The 17,778-nt window shown below is 41.1% G+C and overlaps 2 protein-coding genes across 3 annotated transcripts in view; both read left to right on the plus strand.

The window, feature by feature from the left end:
• LOC117667611 (beta-galactoside alpha-2,6-sialyltransferase 1-like) overlaps window positions 1-679 on the plus strand; it is a 37,514-nt gene extending 36,835 nt beyond the window's left edge. For both annotated transcript variants that reach the window (XR_015731611.1, XM_034421090.3), the window contains exon 7: window positions 73-679. The gene's annotated coding sequence lies outside the window, so the exon portion shown is untranslated. The remainder of the gene's footprint in view (window positions 1-72) is intronic.
• A 1,140-nt stretch (window positions 680-1,819) lies between these two features.
• LOC117667759 (lysophosphatidic acid receptor 6-like) lies at window positions 1,820-13,365 on the plus strand. Its single transcript, XM_034421357.3, has 3 exons — window positions 1,820-1,901; window positions 4,514-4,630; window positions 12,076-13,365. Exon 3 carries the CDS (start codon window positions 12,164-12,166, stop codon window positions 13,121-13,123), a length of 960 nt encoding a protein of 319 aa, XP_034277248.2. The 5' UTR covers window positions 1,820-1,901; window positions 4,514-4,630; window positions 12,076-12,163; the 3' UTR covers window positions 13,124-13,365.
• The last annotated feature ends 4,413 nt before the right edge of the window (window positions 13,366-17,778 follow it).

The following is a 17,778-nucleotide window of genomic DNA, read 5'->3' on the forward strand; positions in this document are numbered from 1 at the left end:
TTGTTTAAATAACAATAACAAGAGGAAAAACACTTCCTTTTTAAAATTTTAAGAAAATATTTTTTTTTACAGGTTGGTGAAAATTTCACAGCTTAATAAGAATATTTAAGAAATCCATATGGTTGTTGCAACTATTGTTCGGGGAGATGGTGTGATGTATTAGATGCTGCAAATCAATATCTTTCTGAGGTTCTTGAGTTAATTTCTAGCTGTTTAGGCCCCATTGCATTTTATCCACCCATGAGGTAGATTGATGTCTCAAACTGATTTCTTTGGAACCGATTGCTGGCAAAAGTACAGTATGCTATGGAAAGTGAACGGACAACATCCTCTTTTAAGCAAATGCGTAATGGCTGCATTCTCGTAATACATTTAATTGTGTAACTCCCTCTGTGAAACAGAAAATAATATTATGATATATGGTTTTGACAATTAGAAATAATAATAGATAATAGAAAAATGAATAAACTTGTAAACTTTGAATGTTAATGTACATTTATATCTGTTGAAAAATAAAAATGTCACTTCTTTGTATTTTTTTATTTCTGCCTTTTGCTTTTGTTTTCATTCTTTTTTTTGTCTATCTTCTATATTTATTTTATATCCCACCTTTATAATTTGCTCTTGTTAGTTTTTATCTCTTGATTTTAAAATCTAATAAAGTTATTTAAAAACAGTACGTTTACATGTGTCATGCTGTATTTGTCTAACGTGTTAAGCATAGTTAATTTTCACCTTAGTTAATACGTGATTCATAGGTGATTTGAAATTTCATCAAAACGACTAAAATGCATCATAAAGTCACGGTGCAAATTCTGCCCCTTGTGTGCTTACAAATAATGACTATAGGAGAAGTGGAGGCAGAGCTACGTGTCAGAGTTAAATGTATCATCAACTTAGAACCTTTACATTGCCACAAACTATTCAAGTCCAGCCTTTCTTGAATTTCACTGACCCTTATCTGGCACCAATTCAGATGTGAACTAGAGTTGACTAGATTCTTGTGTATAAGTTTAAGCAGTAAATCTTTCTGAATTGCAATTTAATGTATAGTCCTGCTCAGTGGTGAAATCTAAATTTTTTTACTACCGGTTCTGTGGGCGTGGCTTGGTGGGAGTGGCAGGGAAAGGATACGGCAAAATCCCCATTCCCTCCCCACTCCTGGGGGAAGGATATTGCAAAATCTCCATTCCCACCCCACTCTGGGGTCAGTCAGAGGAAGTATTTGCTGGTTCTCTGAACTACTCAAAATTTCCACTGCTGGTTCTCCGAACTGCTCAAAATTTCTGCTACCGGTTCTCCAGAACCTGTCAGAACCTGCTGGATTTCACCCCTTATCCTGCTCCTTTGCACCTGACAATCACATAAGACATACAAAAGAGGCAGAGTTGTGTCATGCACATTGTGGCATCCCCCTATGCCCACATCAGACTTGGTGGATTTAGCATAACATTGGGTTTAGAAACCAGGTTGTGCAAATTCAGCCATTGAATATTTGAAGATAGATTCTTGTCTAGGATGAGGGTTTGTAAATCATCTAGAAAAGCTTATGTCACTCTTAAGGTTCGTCTTGAAGAAAGAATCATTCCCTATTAACAGAATGGTTTTAACTGGATGCCATTGCAGAGTTTCAACCTGGAGATCTTTTACTGTCCCCCACCAGTGAATAGTTTACAGAACATGTTTTGAAAAATATAACTCACTTGGCAGCGTGAAGCTGTGCAAATACTGAGATGACTTGTGAAATGGGGTTGGTATCATAGGAAGTGGAGTGTGGTTTTCTTCAGCTTTAAATTTTAAACAGCAGGAAGGAAGATGATTGTGCTGAAGACATACAGGCAGGTGATCTCTTCAAGCAGCTCCTTGCTCTTATGACCAGTCATTCCAGGATGTGAATCTCTGTGAGTAAGTTCTTTGGAAAGAGAGAAGGAAATAGACCTGAATAAGGGAATACATGGAGGAGAGGTTGCTCGGTTGAAGATCCATAGATTAATTTCCCACCCTGAGGTATACAGTCACTCCGTGTTAAATAGAAAGAAACAGATATCTTGGATTATAATGGTTATTCTTAAATGTTTTTTCTCCCTCCCCGTTCCTTCATAATCAGAGATGTAATACCATAACTTTTTCAAGTTGAAATAGAGTGAGATGAAATGTTTAGAAGTAGCAATCCAAATGGTGCAGATTATCTATAACAAATTTCAGACAGATTACCTTGAGTGTCCCCAAATATGCTTTTCAAAAGTCAATTGGTTTTTCTTGTTTTTTTCCTTGAAAATGTTTTGTTTCTCATTCAAGAAGTTTCTTCAGTTCAACTGAGACAATCACCATGGATGATGGATAATCTCCATAGACATTTCCGTCCTGAGCGGTTCTATGCAAAGAAAGTAGGGGCTATTGAAGGATATGAGGGAGCATCAGAAATTAGCTTTTCTCCCAGAAATAAATCAGGGGTTAAGCCAGCTAATACGGCTCCCAAAATAGGGTTGCAGAATTGCTCAGAAAAAAAGATTAAGACTGGGCCTTTTTGACAGTCTACTTCAGAAATGACTGGCTGTCTTTTTCCAATGCTCTAAATCTAAGATAAAATGGAATTGAGGAATTTGTGATATAGCATTGATGTTCAAAACCAAACTACTGTCTTAGCATGTTATGCAGATCTACTCATATTATGCCATGCTATTGTTAATATTATATGTTATTATGCCGTTGTGTTGTAATTGCATTAGTTATAGCTAATATTACATGCTCTTCTGTAATTACATTGCAGAAATTGTATTCGACTGTATATTGTGATGTGTGAGCCAGCTGGAGATTTCTGACTCATAGGCACTATTGGGGTCAAAGAAAGTTAGCTCAAAATATCTTGCTCTGCCCTAGAATTCTAATATTAGTTGAATCCAGTATATAGCTGAATAGGGAAAATATCAGTGACTTGATCCAGGAAACTCTTGAACGTTGGAGAAGGATTTTCCAGTGATTCGTCATGAAAAATTAAAGTATCTGAGGAACAAACTATCTCAGAGTAAGTAATGGTGGTTAACTGACATGTCAGCCTTTGGCTAAACAACCCAGAAATAAAGCAATGACTAATTATGAAAAAAATATCTAGCACAGCTGGGAAAGATACAGAAAAGTGTATAGTAACTATAGTATTTTTATATTTTTAATTCCAAGAAAGATTAAACCTTCTAATTTAAAGATAAGGGAAGGTTGGGATATGAGATAAGATTATGCATGACAGAGGCAAAAATGGAGTCAGGCTTTTCTCCTTTTCTAGCAAAATGATAGCTCTAATTATGTATAATGCGAGGAAAAAATAAGAGTCACAGGGAAGGGGTGCAGGCTTGGATCTACTACACAGACTGCTTAAAGGAGTAGAATTCTAGATTTAGGCAGAATTTATTCTGCTTCTTTCTGTATGGCTTACTTCAATCACTTCAGTCATTGCTGAATACAGAATCAGTTCAATCAAGGTTGAATATAGAAATGAAACAATTGATAACCAATTTGTTAAGTGGAAGGACAAGCCAATGGATGATCAATACACTGAAAAGTCAATAAAAAGCGCATAAGAGGTTGGTTAATATCAGTGTAAAAGAAAGAAACTGAACGGGTTATTTTCGCAGCTCAAGGACAAGCTCTATTGACTAATTCCATGAAAGTGAACATTGGGCATGTAAGAAATAAAGGCAAATGTCGCCTTTGTGGTAAAAAGGGTGAAACAACTAACCATCCGAACAGTGGCTGCACCCAAATTACATAAACTGATTACAAGAAGCATCATGACCCAAGTTCCCACAATTTGGATTTGAATATAGCAAGAACCACTGGGACCATCATGTTGAGAGGTTTTTGAAAAATGGATGAGCTCTTATGGATTTTAAAATCCAAAAAGACAGGCTCCTTGTTCATACCATGCCTATACAAGTTATTGAAAACAAAGCCTGATTCATTGATGTTACTTATAACGAATGATGCTAGGATTGAGGGAAAAAATGTAATTTGGAAAAAAAAATAAAAAATACCAAGACTTGTAGATTGAAGTTGAATGCTTCTTCTTCTTCTTGTGCCATATCCGTCATCGGATGTTGGCAATCATGTTGGCAATCCTATTTTTGTCAACAGCCGTATGAAAAAGTGCTGCTGAGTTTTGTCCAAACCAGCCCCTTAGGTTTTGAAGCCATGATGTTCTTCTTCTGCCTGGACCTCATTTGTCTTCAATCTTTCCCTGAAGGATTAAGTGAAGGATGCCGTATTTTTCTGGGTGTCGCATCACATGTCCAAAATATTCTAACTTTTGTTTTTTAATGGCTTGGATTATTTCCCTTTGCTTTCCCACCTCCTCATTTGTGATTTTGTTAACCCAGCTTATACGTAACAGTTGTCTGTAAATCCACATTTCAAATGTTTCTAGTTTCTTCAAGTGGTTTTCTGTCAGAAACCAACTCTCTACTCCGTAGAGCAGGATAGAAAAAATGTAACATCTGATAAGCCTGATTTTCTGTTTTAGGCTTATGTCGTAACTGCAGAAGACCTTTTTCACTTTGAAGAATGCTGTTCGAGCTTTCTCTATCCTTGTCTTAACTTCACTGATCATGTCCCAGCTTTCATGTAAATTAAAACTGAGGTACGTGATCCTTTCAACTTTTTCTAATGGTATTCCTTCTGAATTTATCAGTGGTAAATTAATGGGTTGTTTGCTGACCACCATGATCTTGGTTTTTGAGGTGTTAAGCTTCAAGCCATATTTTTCAGATATTTCTGAGACTGTTGATGAGGAGCTGACAATCTTCATGCTTACTGGCAAGCAGAACTTTATCATCAGCATATCTTAAATTGTTGATCTGAACACCATTTACTTTGAGGCCGGCATCAATGTTTTCCAGTGCTTCATTGAAAATTGACTCAGAGTAGATATTAAATAACAGCGGAGACAGTATACAGCCCTGTCTGACCCTTCTTCGTATTTCTGCATCATCTGAGTATTTTTGGCTTAGTCTCACATTTGCTACCTGATGCCAATATAGATTCTTTATGATTCGGATGTCTTTGTCATCTAGTCCCACTTGTTTCAGGATTTGTAATAGTTTATTTATTTATTTTATTTTATTTAATAAAATTTATATGCCGCCCTATCTCCGAGGACTCAGGGCAGCTCACAACAATAAAACAACAAGTTAAAAGTATAAAATACATAATATATAATTTATATTAAAAACCCCCAAATCTAAAAAGCTACTCAGTCCAGGCTGGGCAATGTAAACAACCATGTTTTTAATTCGCGGCGGAAGGTGCGAAGGTCAGGAGCCAACCGGAGCCCCAGGGGAAGTTGATTCCAAAGGGTGGGTGCGCTCTACCCCTGGGGGTCGCCAGCCGACACTGTCTAGCTGACGGCACCCGGAGTTTGCTGTGTCTTATTTTATCAAATGCTTTTTCAAAATCGATGAAGCACATGTGATGGACATCTGTACAGTGCTGTACAAGAACTTGAATGCTGAATAGGGCATCTCGTGTACCAAGATTGTTTCTGAAACCAAATTGTGTGTTACTTAGACATTCCTCAATTTTGTTGTATATTCTTGTGTGAATTATTCACACAATTGAATGCTTACAGAAAAGAAATGCACTGTTATACCAATCATGATTGCAGCTTTCAGAGAAATACCTAAAGGATTCCTTCGATATTTGGAAATTTTGAACACATTGGACCTGAATACCATAATTCTACAAAAAAGACATTCTGTTAGGAACTGCCTGTATTTTCAGATGTTACGTTAATAGGTTAGGACTAGTGGTGGGTTGCCCCTGGTTTGGGCCGGTTTGCAAGAACTGGTAGTAAAACCGGCAGGAGGCTCCGCCCACTGACCCGGATGTCATCATACGTGATCTGCGCATGCACAGAAGAGCGTGCGCATGCACGAGTGAAGCAAGCGTGCGGGAGCAATGCGAACCGGTGGTAAAGGTAAGTAGAACCCACCCCTGGTTAGGACATCGGTTAGGATTTGAATGATTATGCTTCCAACAGAATTTGTGAATTTAATCATGAATTACCAATAATAATAATAGGTGGATAAAAATGCCAAATTCAACTTAAACATCTGGCTGACTGTGCAACAAGTCTTAATAATTGCATTGCTATAAAACAGGGGTGTCAAACTCAAGGCTCAGGGCCTGGATCTGGCCTGCAGGGTGCTTAGATGTAGCCGTGCGGCTGCCTGGAAACAGCGAAGGACTGGCCCTTGGTGCCTCTGTCAGAGAAAACTAGCTCCGTTTTCGCTGGCAGAGGGTTGCAGGAGGCTGTTGCAGCTGAAAACCAAGCTCAGGAGCCCATTTTCATTGGCAGAGATCTCGGGCCACCACAGGTGCCCCCGACACAAGTGATGTCAAGCTGGCCACGCTCACTGCACCCACCCACCCCGTGGTCAAACACAACCCTGATGCGGCCCTCAAAGAAATCGAGTTTGACACCCTTGCTATAAGACATAGCCACAGCATGTTGATAAATGCAAGTTGTGAACTACAGGCTGATTGGATTTAGGAAGAATTCATTGTTTCTCTCCTTATGGCTTGCCCAGATCAATTCGATCATTTACTTGCACTTAAGACTTGTCAAAAGAAACAAACAAAATGTTTAAAAGCTGTGATATTTATGTAGTTACTTACCAAGCACATCTACATTATATTAAAGTAACCAAAATATCTTTATGATCCCCAAGGCAGTTCACAACTTTTTAGCACCCCTAATGTTTGGAAATTGTAAGTTGAAAAATTTGACACGCCCTGCGTGTTACAGCATCCCCATGTGATCAAAATTTGGGCTCTGTTAACTAGCATTTATGATGGTTGGCATGTCCTGGGGTCATGTAATCACCATTTGTGACCTTCCCAGCCAACTTCCAACAAGCAAACTCAATGGGGGAAGTTGGACTTGCTTAATGATTGTGTGATTCATTTAACAACTGCAGTGAATAGCTTAACACTAACAGCCATGGAAAAAAGGTCATAAAATTGGGTGTGAGTCACTTAAGAACCACCTTGCTCAGGGGTGTCAGACTTGATTTCATTGAGGGCCACATCAGGGTTCTGTTTGACTTCGGGGGGCTAGGGTGCGGGTGGCCGGAGTAGGCGTGGCCAGCTCGAAGTCACTCATGTCGGGGGTGGGCCGAGTGCTCTGCCAGCGAAAATGGGCTCCCAAACTCCATTTTTGGCTGCAACGGCATCCTGCAACCCTCTGCCAGCAAAAACAGAGCTGCACGCAACCCTCCCGAGCTCCGTTTTTGCTGGCAGAGGCACCACAGGCCGGTCCTTCGCTGTTTCCAGAGTGGTCCCTGGGTCCCTGAGTTTGACACCCTGACCTTGCTTATCAACTAAATTTCTGGTCCCAGTTGTAGATGTACTATAAGTGGAGGACTTCCTGTAAACTAGATGTTTCACACTATCTTATCTCTTTAATTTTTCTGCATGTTTTCATCAACTTCACAAGATCTGATCTAAGCTTTCTTTTTCTCAATTATATCGGCAGCACCTGCAGTATTTCAGTCATAGCAAGAATGGCTATTAATTTTGGCGTATTTTGGTGCAACCATAACACAGAACATAGGCATCTGTTTCTATGGAGATTCTCAGACATCCAAGTCATGGTTGTCCCAAAGGTGCTTTTTCAAGCGGCAACTGGACTTTCTGGTTTTTCTTTGAAAATGTTTCGCTTCTCAGAGCTGAAGAAGCTTCTTGAATGAGAAGCAAAACCTCTTCAAAGAAAAACCAGAAAGTCACATTGCCTCTTGAAAAAGCACCATTGGGAGAAGCATCTGTTACAAGCCACAATTGCTTGCAACAGCAAAACAGAACGATGACGTGTTTCTTAGCAACATAACCCAAATAATGTAATGATATACAGAAAGTCCTCAACTTGCAACAGTCAAGGACTTGAAGACAATGGCTTATGACCGTTTCTCACATTTACGAGTGTTGCAGCATCCCCATGGTCACATGACCAAAATTCAGATGCTTGGCACCTGACTCACATTTATGACGGTTGCAGTGTCCCGGGGTCATGTGATCATCTTTTGCAACCTTCTGACAAGCAAAGTCAATGGGAAGCCAGATTCACTTAACAACTGTGTTACTAACTGCAATGTTTCACTTAACAACTGTGGCAAGAAAGATTGTAAAATGGGGCAAAATTGAATTAACAACTGTCTCACTTAGCAACAGAAATTTTGGGCATAATTGTGGTGGTAAGTCAAGGAGTATCTGTACTGTATCATAACACTGAACGGAACTATATAAGTTGCATTATGTCATTACTACCTACTTCAGCATTTGCAGGTGCCACCCTTGTTTTACTCCAAGCATGTTCACACTATACAAAGTTAGGAACTCTGCTCTAGGGATTATTTTACAGGTTAACTTTTTGTGACTGCATCTAACCAATTAGAAACCATAATGTAATGTTTCTGTTAAGACTCCGACTAACTAAATCAGAACTCTGTGACTTGGCTCCTTCTCAAATGTCTTCTTTAATGAGCATATCATATCGGCACAGCTTTAGTGGCAAACCAAATCTAAACCTTTCCCTCGGTTTCAGTATAATTAAACTAGGAAATAACCCCCAAGTGTCACGGGTCAAATTGGCCAGTTGGGTTAATTGGCGAGCTTTGCTACTGAGTCATCATTTTTCTCTGTGAAAAGGGAGAATTTAGGTTGGATATATTAGGACTTAAAACAGGCATTATTTATTTTTAAAATAAATCACATGGATGTGGACTAAAGCTGCACAGGTTCAGAGGCCTATAGGACTTGAAGGTGGTACATTTGACTTAGCAATCAACAGCCAGAAGCCCTTTCCATTTTAAAACGGTTTTCATCCCTAAGATTACCAAGTAATGAGAAAAGGATTTTAAAACAGGATTAGCATATGATGAATCAAGAAGATTAAAATCTTCTTTATCTTCTTTAACCTTATTTAACTGCATGGTGGAAGATCCTTTCTAAAAGCAAATATAGGGAACTGCACTGATTTGAGAATTTCCTTATATCTGCAAAACAGTTACATATGGGTAAATATTTATCCTTCTTTCATCTCCTACATTTCCACACATGTTAACAGAATATAGAGTTGGAAGGGACCTTGGAGGTCTTCTATCTAGTCCAACTCTCTGCTCAAGCAGAAGACCCTATACCCATGATGGCAAACCTATGGCACGCATGCCAGAGGTGGCATGTAGTGTCCTCTCTGTGGGCATGTGAGCCATTGCCCCAGTTCAGCTCCTCCACCCATGCACACGCACCTCCCACCAGTCAGCTGGTCTTTGGGTCTCTGCCGCACATGCGTGGGGGGCTGCATGTGGGGGGCTGCGTGTGCATGTGTGGGCGGCCATGATGTGCACAGGAGGCTGTTGTGGAAAAATTGAGACTGAACAACATTCCTGGGTCAGCCAGAGTCAGTTTATTGCGCAAGGTTCAGAGCCAGATTTGTACCTGAAACTTTGAACCAGGAAAGAGCTCTGATACAACTGTTTTTATACATATCTAAGACAAAGGATTCGGTGAGCTCATGCATTTTTCCATATATGGTTAACATACATTTGTTATATGATAATTGACACACTTCCTAATTACTAAACCATTAGTTTCTAGTTTATAAGATTATCTTAGCTACACAACTTTTCCTTAAGTGTTGTAGTTGCTAATGGGAGATTTATTGCTGTCCTTGGGTAATAAGAGGTAATAAGTAACTCTTTGTTTCCTATGTATGTGTTTGTGTCATTCACAGTGAGGTCACTCAGATGTTTTCCATATGGCTGTCCTTCCGTGACACCTAGGCCTCATCAGAAGATATATTACCATTAATGATTTTAATGTAATCTCCAACCAGCACGTTTCTCTCTTATAATAATGTGAATAGAGAGGGACCTTTAGAGTTCATGTAGCTGACTCTGTATGATTCCTATTTTATTCACATTAAGGCCACATGCACATGCGCAGGGGGGGCATGTGGGGGGGCACACGTACATGTACGGGGTGGGGCATGCGGGGGTGTTATGCGCGCATATGTGGGAGGGTAGGGAGCGTGTGGGGGCATGCATGTGCAGGGGGAGGGGGCATGCATGGCCACGTGCGCAGTGCATTTTGGGGGTTTGGCCGCGCATTGCGCATTGCGCGTGCGTGCACGCGCTTTGGCCACTCAGTCCAGAAAAGGTTAACTATTACTGCCCTATACCATTCCAGACAAATGGCTGTCTGATCTCTTCTTAAAAACCTGAAATGTTGTTTAAACTTGAAATGCCCATCAAATTTGTTCACTATAAACTGAATGCTTTAACTTACAATAATATACAACACCTGGGGTGGTAACTGAGGGCTTATAAATCAAACCAATTTTCTAACCAGTTTCTACCTGAACATATGAAGTGAAAACCGATAAGTTTTAAAATTAAAAGTCATGCAATGGCACCCAAAACATATGGCTGTTTTGAAAAGCTGCACCAAATATTATGGACCAATTGGCTAGCCAACTTAATGGGGCTGTAGCAGTTAAACCCCATTACCTTCTTCTGTTGCATCTTTGCAAGAAACTTCTTGGCATATTCTACATCAGCTAAAGAATTCAGATGTTTCTGATCTAGTTACCCACTGAGAAATTCTGGCTGCAATGTGTGGGTGTCCAGGTCCCTTTGCAAGATCTCAGCCCCAGAATATGTAAGTTTTACTGCTTTCATGAGATAGAACTAAAACCAGGCATTTCCTTGGCTTCTCCCTGCTTTATAGATCAGGGACCATAAACTTAGATTGGCCTCTGATTCTTTGTCAGACTATATGAATATTTATTGTTTACTGCTGCTTCCTAATAGTTAAATTTCTTTAACTATTCACTTTCTTTTTCCTCTCCTTCCTTCCTTGCTATGTTAAATGCCACCTCTGGCTAACTTCTTCCTCTGCACCATTCTGCAGCAGAAAGATTTGGTCTATGCTGAACTAAGCTGAACTTTGCCCTTAAAATCTAATGGCAGTTAGCTAAATTTCCATTTACAACGCCACAGCTTCCTGTCTGATTGGTGAAGTTTAGAGGGTTTGTTTTAAGGAATCCAAAGACTGTTCAGGTTTCAGAAGTAAAGCCTAAAAAGTGCAGTGGGGGAATGACTAAGAAAAACCATTATTTTGGAACAAGAGTTCCACCTTGAAACCTCAGTTGAATTTTTCATAAATTGCACAAAATTGATTATCCTTAGCCCCAGCAGAGGTGGGTTTTGTTTTTTTTTTAATTTGATTTATATGCCGCCCTCCTCCGGAGACTCAGGGCGGCTTACAATGTGTTAAGCAATAGCCTTCATCCTTTTGTATATTTATACAAAGTCAGCTTATTGCCCCCACAACTGGGTCCTCAATTTACCTACCTTAGAAAGGATGGAAGGCTGAGTCAACCTTGAGCCTGGCGAGATTCGAACCTGCTGTAATTGCAGGCAGCTGGACTTAATAACAGGGTGCTTTAAACCACTGTACTACCAAGGCTCCTTGGTGCAAGGGTTTCAGCAGGTTCTGACCAGTTCTGGAGAACCAGTAGCGGAAATTTTGAGTAGTTCGGAGAACCAGCAAATACCACACTGGTTGGCCCCAGAGTGGGGTGGGAATGGATATTTTGCAATATCCTTCCCCCAGGAGTGGGATAGGAATGGAGATTTTTACAGTATCCTTCCCCTGCCATGCCCACCAAGCCACTCCCACCAAGCCATGCCATGCCCCCAAGCCACACCCACAGAACCAATAGTAAAAAAATTTGAAACCTACCACTGAGCCCCAATATTGTTACATAAGTAAGGTTACAGGGAGCTTAGCTTTAAATAGACTGGATTTAAGCAGGCAGAATGAGAAAAAAAACCCTAATATTTATAAGTCAGGAAAGATCTGCTTGTATGGAACTTTAGACTGAAACCCTAGGGGCAATGATATATTTTATGGAACTTTGTAAAGTGCCTCACACAGAGAGTATATGAAAAATAAATATCTGACCCTGGCAACTGTAGTCTCACAAATATAAATTGCAAATGTCTATTTTTTTTTTTTTTTAACTAGGAGGAAGGCGTCACCTGGTTCCTGCTAGCCAGGATATATGAAATTTTAAAAGACTGCCAAGTGTGGATCTGCTGCTAGACATTTAAAGATGAATTCCAGCAAGTGCCACAACTGTGCCAGGGTACATGATCTGGTCTTTGCCAGCAGCTACTCACTAATCTTTATGATAGGCCTCCTACTGAACTCTACAGCTCTGTACATTTTTATCTTCAGAGATGTTGTCCGCTCCATCACCACCGTCTACATGAAGAACCTAGCAGTCTGCGATCTTCTGCTGTTGGCGTCAATGCCTCTGAGGATATACTACTATGGCTGGCAACCCCAGCTATCTCAAACCACATGTGAAATGGGAGGCCTGCTGCTCTTGGTTAACATGTATGGCAGCATCTTCTTTCTGACTTGCATCAGTTCAGACCGTTGGATGGCTGTGCGCTTTCCACTCAGCTTGTGGTCACAGGCCATACGCAGACAAGCCAAGTACATCTGTGTAGGTATATGGACCTTGAGTATTGGGGGAACCATTCCCACATACTTTGCTGGCAAGAATACTTCCAAAAACAGCACTCTCTGTTTTGATGAACATCCTCACTATATCACGAACGTTGGTATTTCCAGTACTATGGTGCTATGCTATGCCATTACATTGGCTGTCATGGTAACTTCCTCCTATAGTCTCCTCCATGTTTTCCACCGGAGCGTAAGCGTGGAGATGGAGCTGATCAATATATCCAAGATCAGATTAATGGTAGTAACGAATGTGGCCATCTTTCTGGGTTGCTTCTTACCCTACCATTTGACAGTACTATGCTATCTTGTACCGTGGTTGAATCAAACGCCTTCATTAGATCTGGCGTACAAATATGTCCTGCTCCTGTCCTGTGTGAATGCTGCCCTAGATCCTCTGGTTTATTATTTTACCACTGAGACCTTCCAACGTCAAGTACCCCTAGAGCCCTTTCTTAGGACCAGGGCTTCCCACAGTGACTATGTGGAAGGAATAATGTTGCCTAGCCAGTCCTTGGAAGCACAATCCCCTCCTACATCTTGAAGGAGGAAGAGGCCACTGGAGCAGGACAACCTGCTTTTCCACCCAAGCATTTGCCCTTTTACAGGTAGTCGGGTATAATTACATCGCTCAGATAAGAATTCCAGGACAATATTCCGATTCAACAACAGATTGGTGAAGTTCGCTCTTTCCTTGGAAAATTATAAAGTTCAAATTGGGGAGTCCACTGGAGTTGGGCAGTCAATAAATGTAAATTTGATGAATAAACAAACCTGGCAAAAGTTTCCCAAACACTTGACTATGGTATAGCTAGATAAGGATCCTTGTTTCAGGCTTGAATGAAGCCATTTCAAGTAATTGTTTGTCCTTGGAAGGGCATGGGGTTCAGATCTGAAGCAAAACAGTGTACTGAATCTTCATGGGCATCCTCTTTCCCCTCGCTGATCCTTTAAACAAGCTCTGCCTTTTCCAAGGCTTGCACCCTGGCAGAAAGGGCTCAGGAAAAGGGCTCTTCAACTGTTTTGAGTTAAAGACACATGGGGGGGGGTTTGCAGGTAATCCTTGACTTACGACCATAATTATGACCTGAATTTCCATTGCCAAGGCAGTTGTTAGTGAGTCACACCCAATTTTATGATATTTTTTCTTGCCATGGTTGTTAAGTGAATCACTGCAATTAAGAGAATCAGGCAGTCATTAATTGAATTCAGCTTTCTGGATTGACTTTGTCAGAAGCTGTCTGGGAAAGTCACAAATGGTGATGATATCACCTCGGATTGCTACAACCCAGGGGTGAAATGCTTCCGCTTCGGACCGGATCACCCTATCCGATAGCGATGGAGGCGGGTGGTTCGGAGAACCGGTAGGAAAAAATCCCTGCCCCCCCCCCCATGCCCAGCTGAGCCGCACAATCATCAGAGGCTTTTTCTTTTAATTTTTAAAAGCATTTTTTCTACAACCTCTTCAGCCAAAAAAAATGCTTTTAAAAGTAAATAAAAAGCCTCTGATGATCGTGCGGCTCAGCTGGGATCGTCAAAGACTTTTAAAACCATTTTTTCTACAACCTCTTTGGCAAAGTTGTAAAAAAATGCTTTCAAAAGGCTCTGATGATCCCAGTTGAGTTGCCTGATCGGCAGAGGCTTTTAAAAGAAAAAAAGTCTCTGCCGATCAGGCAACTCAGCTTGGATCATCAGAGCCTTTTGAAAGCATTTTTTTACAGCCTCTTTGCCGAAGAGGTTGTAGAAAAAATGGTTTTAAAAGAAAAAAAAATTGGCCACGTCCACCCAGTCACTTTTTTTTTTTTTTAATTTGATTTATATGCCGCCCTTCTCCGGAGACTCAGGGCGGCTTACAATGTGTTAAGCAATAGCCTTCATACTTTTGTATACAAAGTCATCCTATTGCCCCCACAAACTGGGTCCTCAATTTACATTACCCCCCCCCCACCAAGCCCTGCCCACAGAACCGGTAGTAACAAATTTTAGATTTCACCACTGCTGCAACCTTTGTAAATACATGCCAGTTGCCAAGTGCCTGAATTTTGATCACGTCACTAAGGCGATGCTGCAATGGTTGTTAAATGCAGGGATCGGTCACAAATCACTTTTTTCAGTGCTGTTGTAACTTTGAACAGTCGCTAAATGAATGGTTGTAAGTTGAGGATTATCTGTAACGCAGTGCAGGGGTCCCCAATCTTTATGGCTTTGTGGACCGGTAGGGAGAGAGGGGATGGTATTCTACACGAGCAGCAGGCGGGCATGTGTGCGTGCAGCCCCATTTGTGCAAGTGGGAGGCACACACCACTGCCGCTCACACAAATGGAGCTTTGTATGTATGCATGCTCTCCCGCTGCTCACACAAGTAGACTGCACGCATACATGCACTTCCCCCCCCCCCCCGCTTTCACAGGCAGTTCTGAAAGGGAAGTGGCCTGGTACTGGCCTGCAGCCCGGGGGGCAGGGGTGAAATGCTCCCGGTTCGGACTGGATCGCCCGATCTGGTAGCGATTGGAGACAGGTGGTTCGGAGAACTGGTAGCAAAAATCCCTGCCCCCCCACCCTTGCCCAGCTGAGCCGCGCAATCATCAGAGGCTTTTTTTTAATTTTTAAAAGCATTTTTTCTACAACCTCTTTGGCCAAAAAAATGCTTTTAAAAGTAAAAAAAAAAAAAGCCTCTGATGATCGGACGGCTCAGCTGGGATCGTCAGAGGCTTTAAAAGCATTTTTTACAACCTCTTCAGCCAAAGGTTGTAGAAAAAATGGTTTTAAAAGTTTTAAAAAATGGCCACGCCCACCCAGTCACATTACCCCCACCACCAAGCCACGCCCACAGAACCGGTAGTAACAAGTTTTACATTTCATCACTGCCGGGGGAGTGGGGTTGCGGACCTCTGACATAGTAGCTCAAATTAGCATTTTCTTCCATTCAAGTTTTGGAAAAGGAGTGATTCCTTTATAAGGAGAAGCCAACAAACACAAAGTGAGTGCCCATGCCAAGTCCAAATATAACAGTGCAGTTCCCTCTTAGGTTCTAATAGTTTAAATCCAGCACTACATTTTCATGGCTTAATTAGAGAGAGACCTTGCTATGCTTTTCTCAAGCTTGGTGCTCGATTAGAGGCCCCCAATCTTTTGAGTACCAGGGACCGGTTCCATGGAGGGAGGTTTTTCCATGGGCCGGAGGGGGCCTGGTTTCATGTGCTGACTATATACCCGCAGATGTTCTTGGTTTAGGTACATGATTTGCTTCCACTATCCTGCACTCAGCATCTCTCACGGAAATTGCCAAAGTGTTTTCTGGCTCTAATAACATTTTCCCCCAAACCGAATGTTTGTAGAGGATAAAGTAAACTGCCTACACAATAAATCACCGTGTATCTCTAATGCATGGAAGATTGACCGCCCTCACATATATGGAAGATGAAATGACCAGAAAGACTGACTCATTTCAGTTTAAAGCATTGTAAATGGAATTCAGTACATGTCATTGGAATAATAAAAACCTTAAGGTTTTTCTTTTTATCATACACTTGAGATATGAACCTGGATGTCAAATTTGGAAGTAAGGTCGAGGGCACACAATGGCTTCCAATTTTTTTTTAAAAAAATTGTATTAGGGAAGTAGAGAAGGGCTGGAGCTTTTAAATCAAGAATAGATAATTTTTGGGTTAAGGGAAAAGTTGAGAACATATAATGGATACACACAGCAGTTGCTTTGTGGTATCTCCATTTGCAAAAGTAGCTGCTTGTAATGGGTAGAGTTTGTAAACTCCTATTCATCAAAAGCCAGATGAGCTCTATAGACTGCTTTCTGGCATTACTGTGGAACCCACTGTTGTGCCAAAGAGGTGCATGGATGTTTTCAGGTAAGTCATCAGGCATGAAGGACAATTTACTTTTTGTCATTTTGCATTCATGTGAATGCATGCACACGGACAAATGGACTGAAATAGTGACTCTCATTAAGGCCACAGTAGTGCTGGCTATGAAAGGGTGTAGTGGCTCAGTGGCTAAGAAGCTGAGCTTGTCGATTGAAAGGTCGGCAGTTCAGCAGTTCGAATCCCTTGCGCCGCGTAATGGGGTGAGCTCCCGTTACTTGTCCCAGCTTCTGCCAACCTAACAGTTCGAAAGCACGTAAAAAATGCAAGTAGAAAAATAGGGACCACCTTTGGTGGGATGGTAACAGTGTTCCATGCACCTTTGGTGTTTAGTCATGCCAGCCACATGACCACAGAGACATCTTCGGACAGCGCTGGCTCTTCGGCTTTGAAACGGAGATGAGCACCGCCCCCTAGTGTCAGGAACGACTAGCACATATGTGCGAGGGGAACCTTTACCTTTAGTGCTGGCTATGTATTTAAGTCAGTGTTTCTCCTCTTTGGCAACTTTAAAATGTGAGGACTTCAATTCCCAAAGTTCTCCAGCCTGGAAAAGAGCTCTGGGATTTGAAATTCACACATCTTAAAGTTGCTAAGGTTGAGAAACACTGTGTTAAGTATTCAGAAAATGCTGGCTAGTCTCATCCAAACTGGGAAGTGAAACAGGGCCAGGCCTTGTTAAAGAATAAGTGGAAGATCACCAGAAAATTTACTGGGAAGTGAACAGGGCCAGGACTTGTTAATACATGGGTAGACAATCACCAGGGAATTCTAGGGCTATACATTATGAACTGGAAATGGGAAACTGTCCTAGCAGATCACAATAGAAAAGCAACTCCACATTTTTAGTCAAAAACTAACTAGGGACCGGGGCTCAAGCATAATACAAAAGACACTTGACTTCTTTTAATATTGCCACTGATGTTCTTTCTCTTTTCTTCGTACAGGATAAACAACCTTATCCATGCATGACCGCAAAGGACAAGTTTCACAAAAGCTCAGACAATGTTTGTATTTGTATACTGGCTTAATGAGGTCTGTTAAAGATCTTGGAGCTTCATTTGCATAACATTACTAAGCTTGGCTATTGTGAAACCATTAATTTTCCATGGCTTACCATGGTATAGAAAGCCCTCACATGTGGTTAGTTTACAGTTGGGTACTGTTTGGTGCAAATCCAGAAATGATTCAGTTCAGTAACCAGGAACTTGTGTGAACCTAGCCCAGATACATTTTTCTCTTTTTTAATTAAAAGTATTCTGTAATGGCTCTAAGGTCTTTTGAAACAGGAATTGGTTAAAATATGAAATGCATTCATTTC

Source organism: Pantherophis guttatus, chromosome 1, assembly GCF_059756535.1.
Source record: "Pantherophis guttatus breed Tessera chromosome 1, ASM5975653v1, whole genome shotgun sequence".
In the NCBI taxonomy this organism is placed as follows: Eukaryota; Metazoa; Chordata; class Lepidosauria; order Squamata; family Colubridae; genus Pantherophis; species Pantherophis guttatus.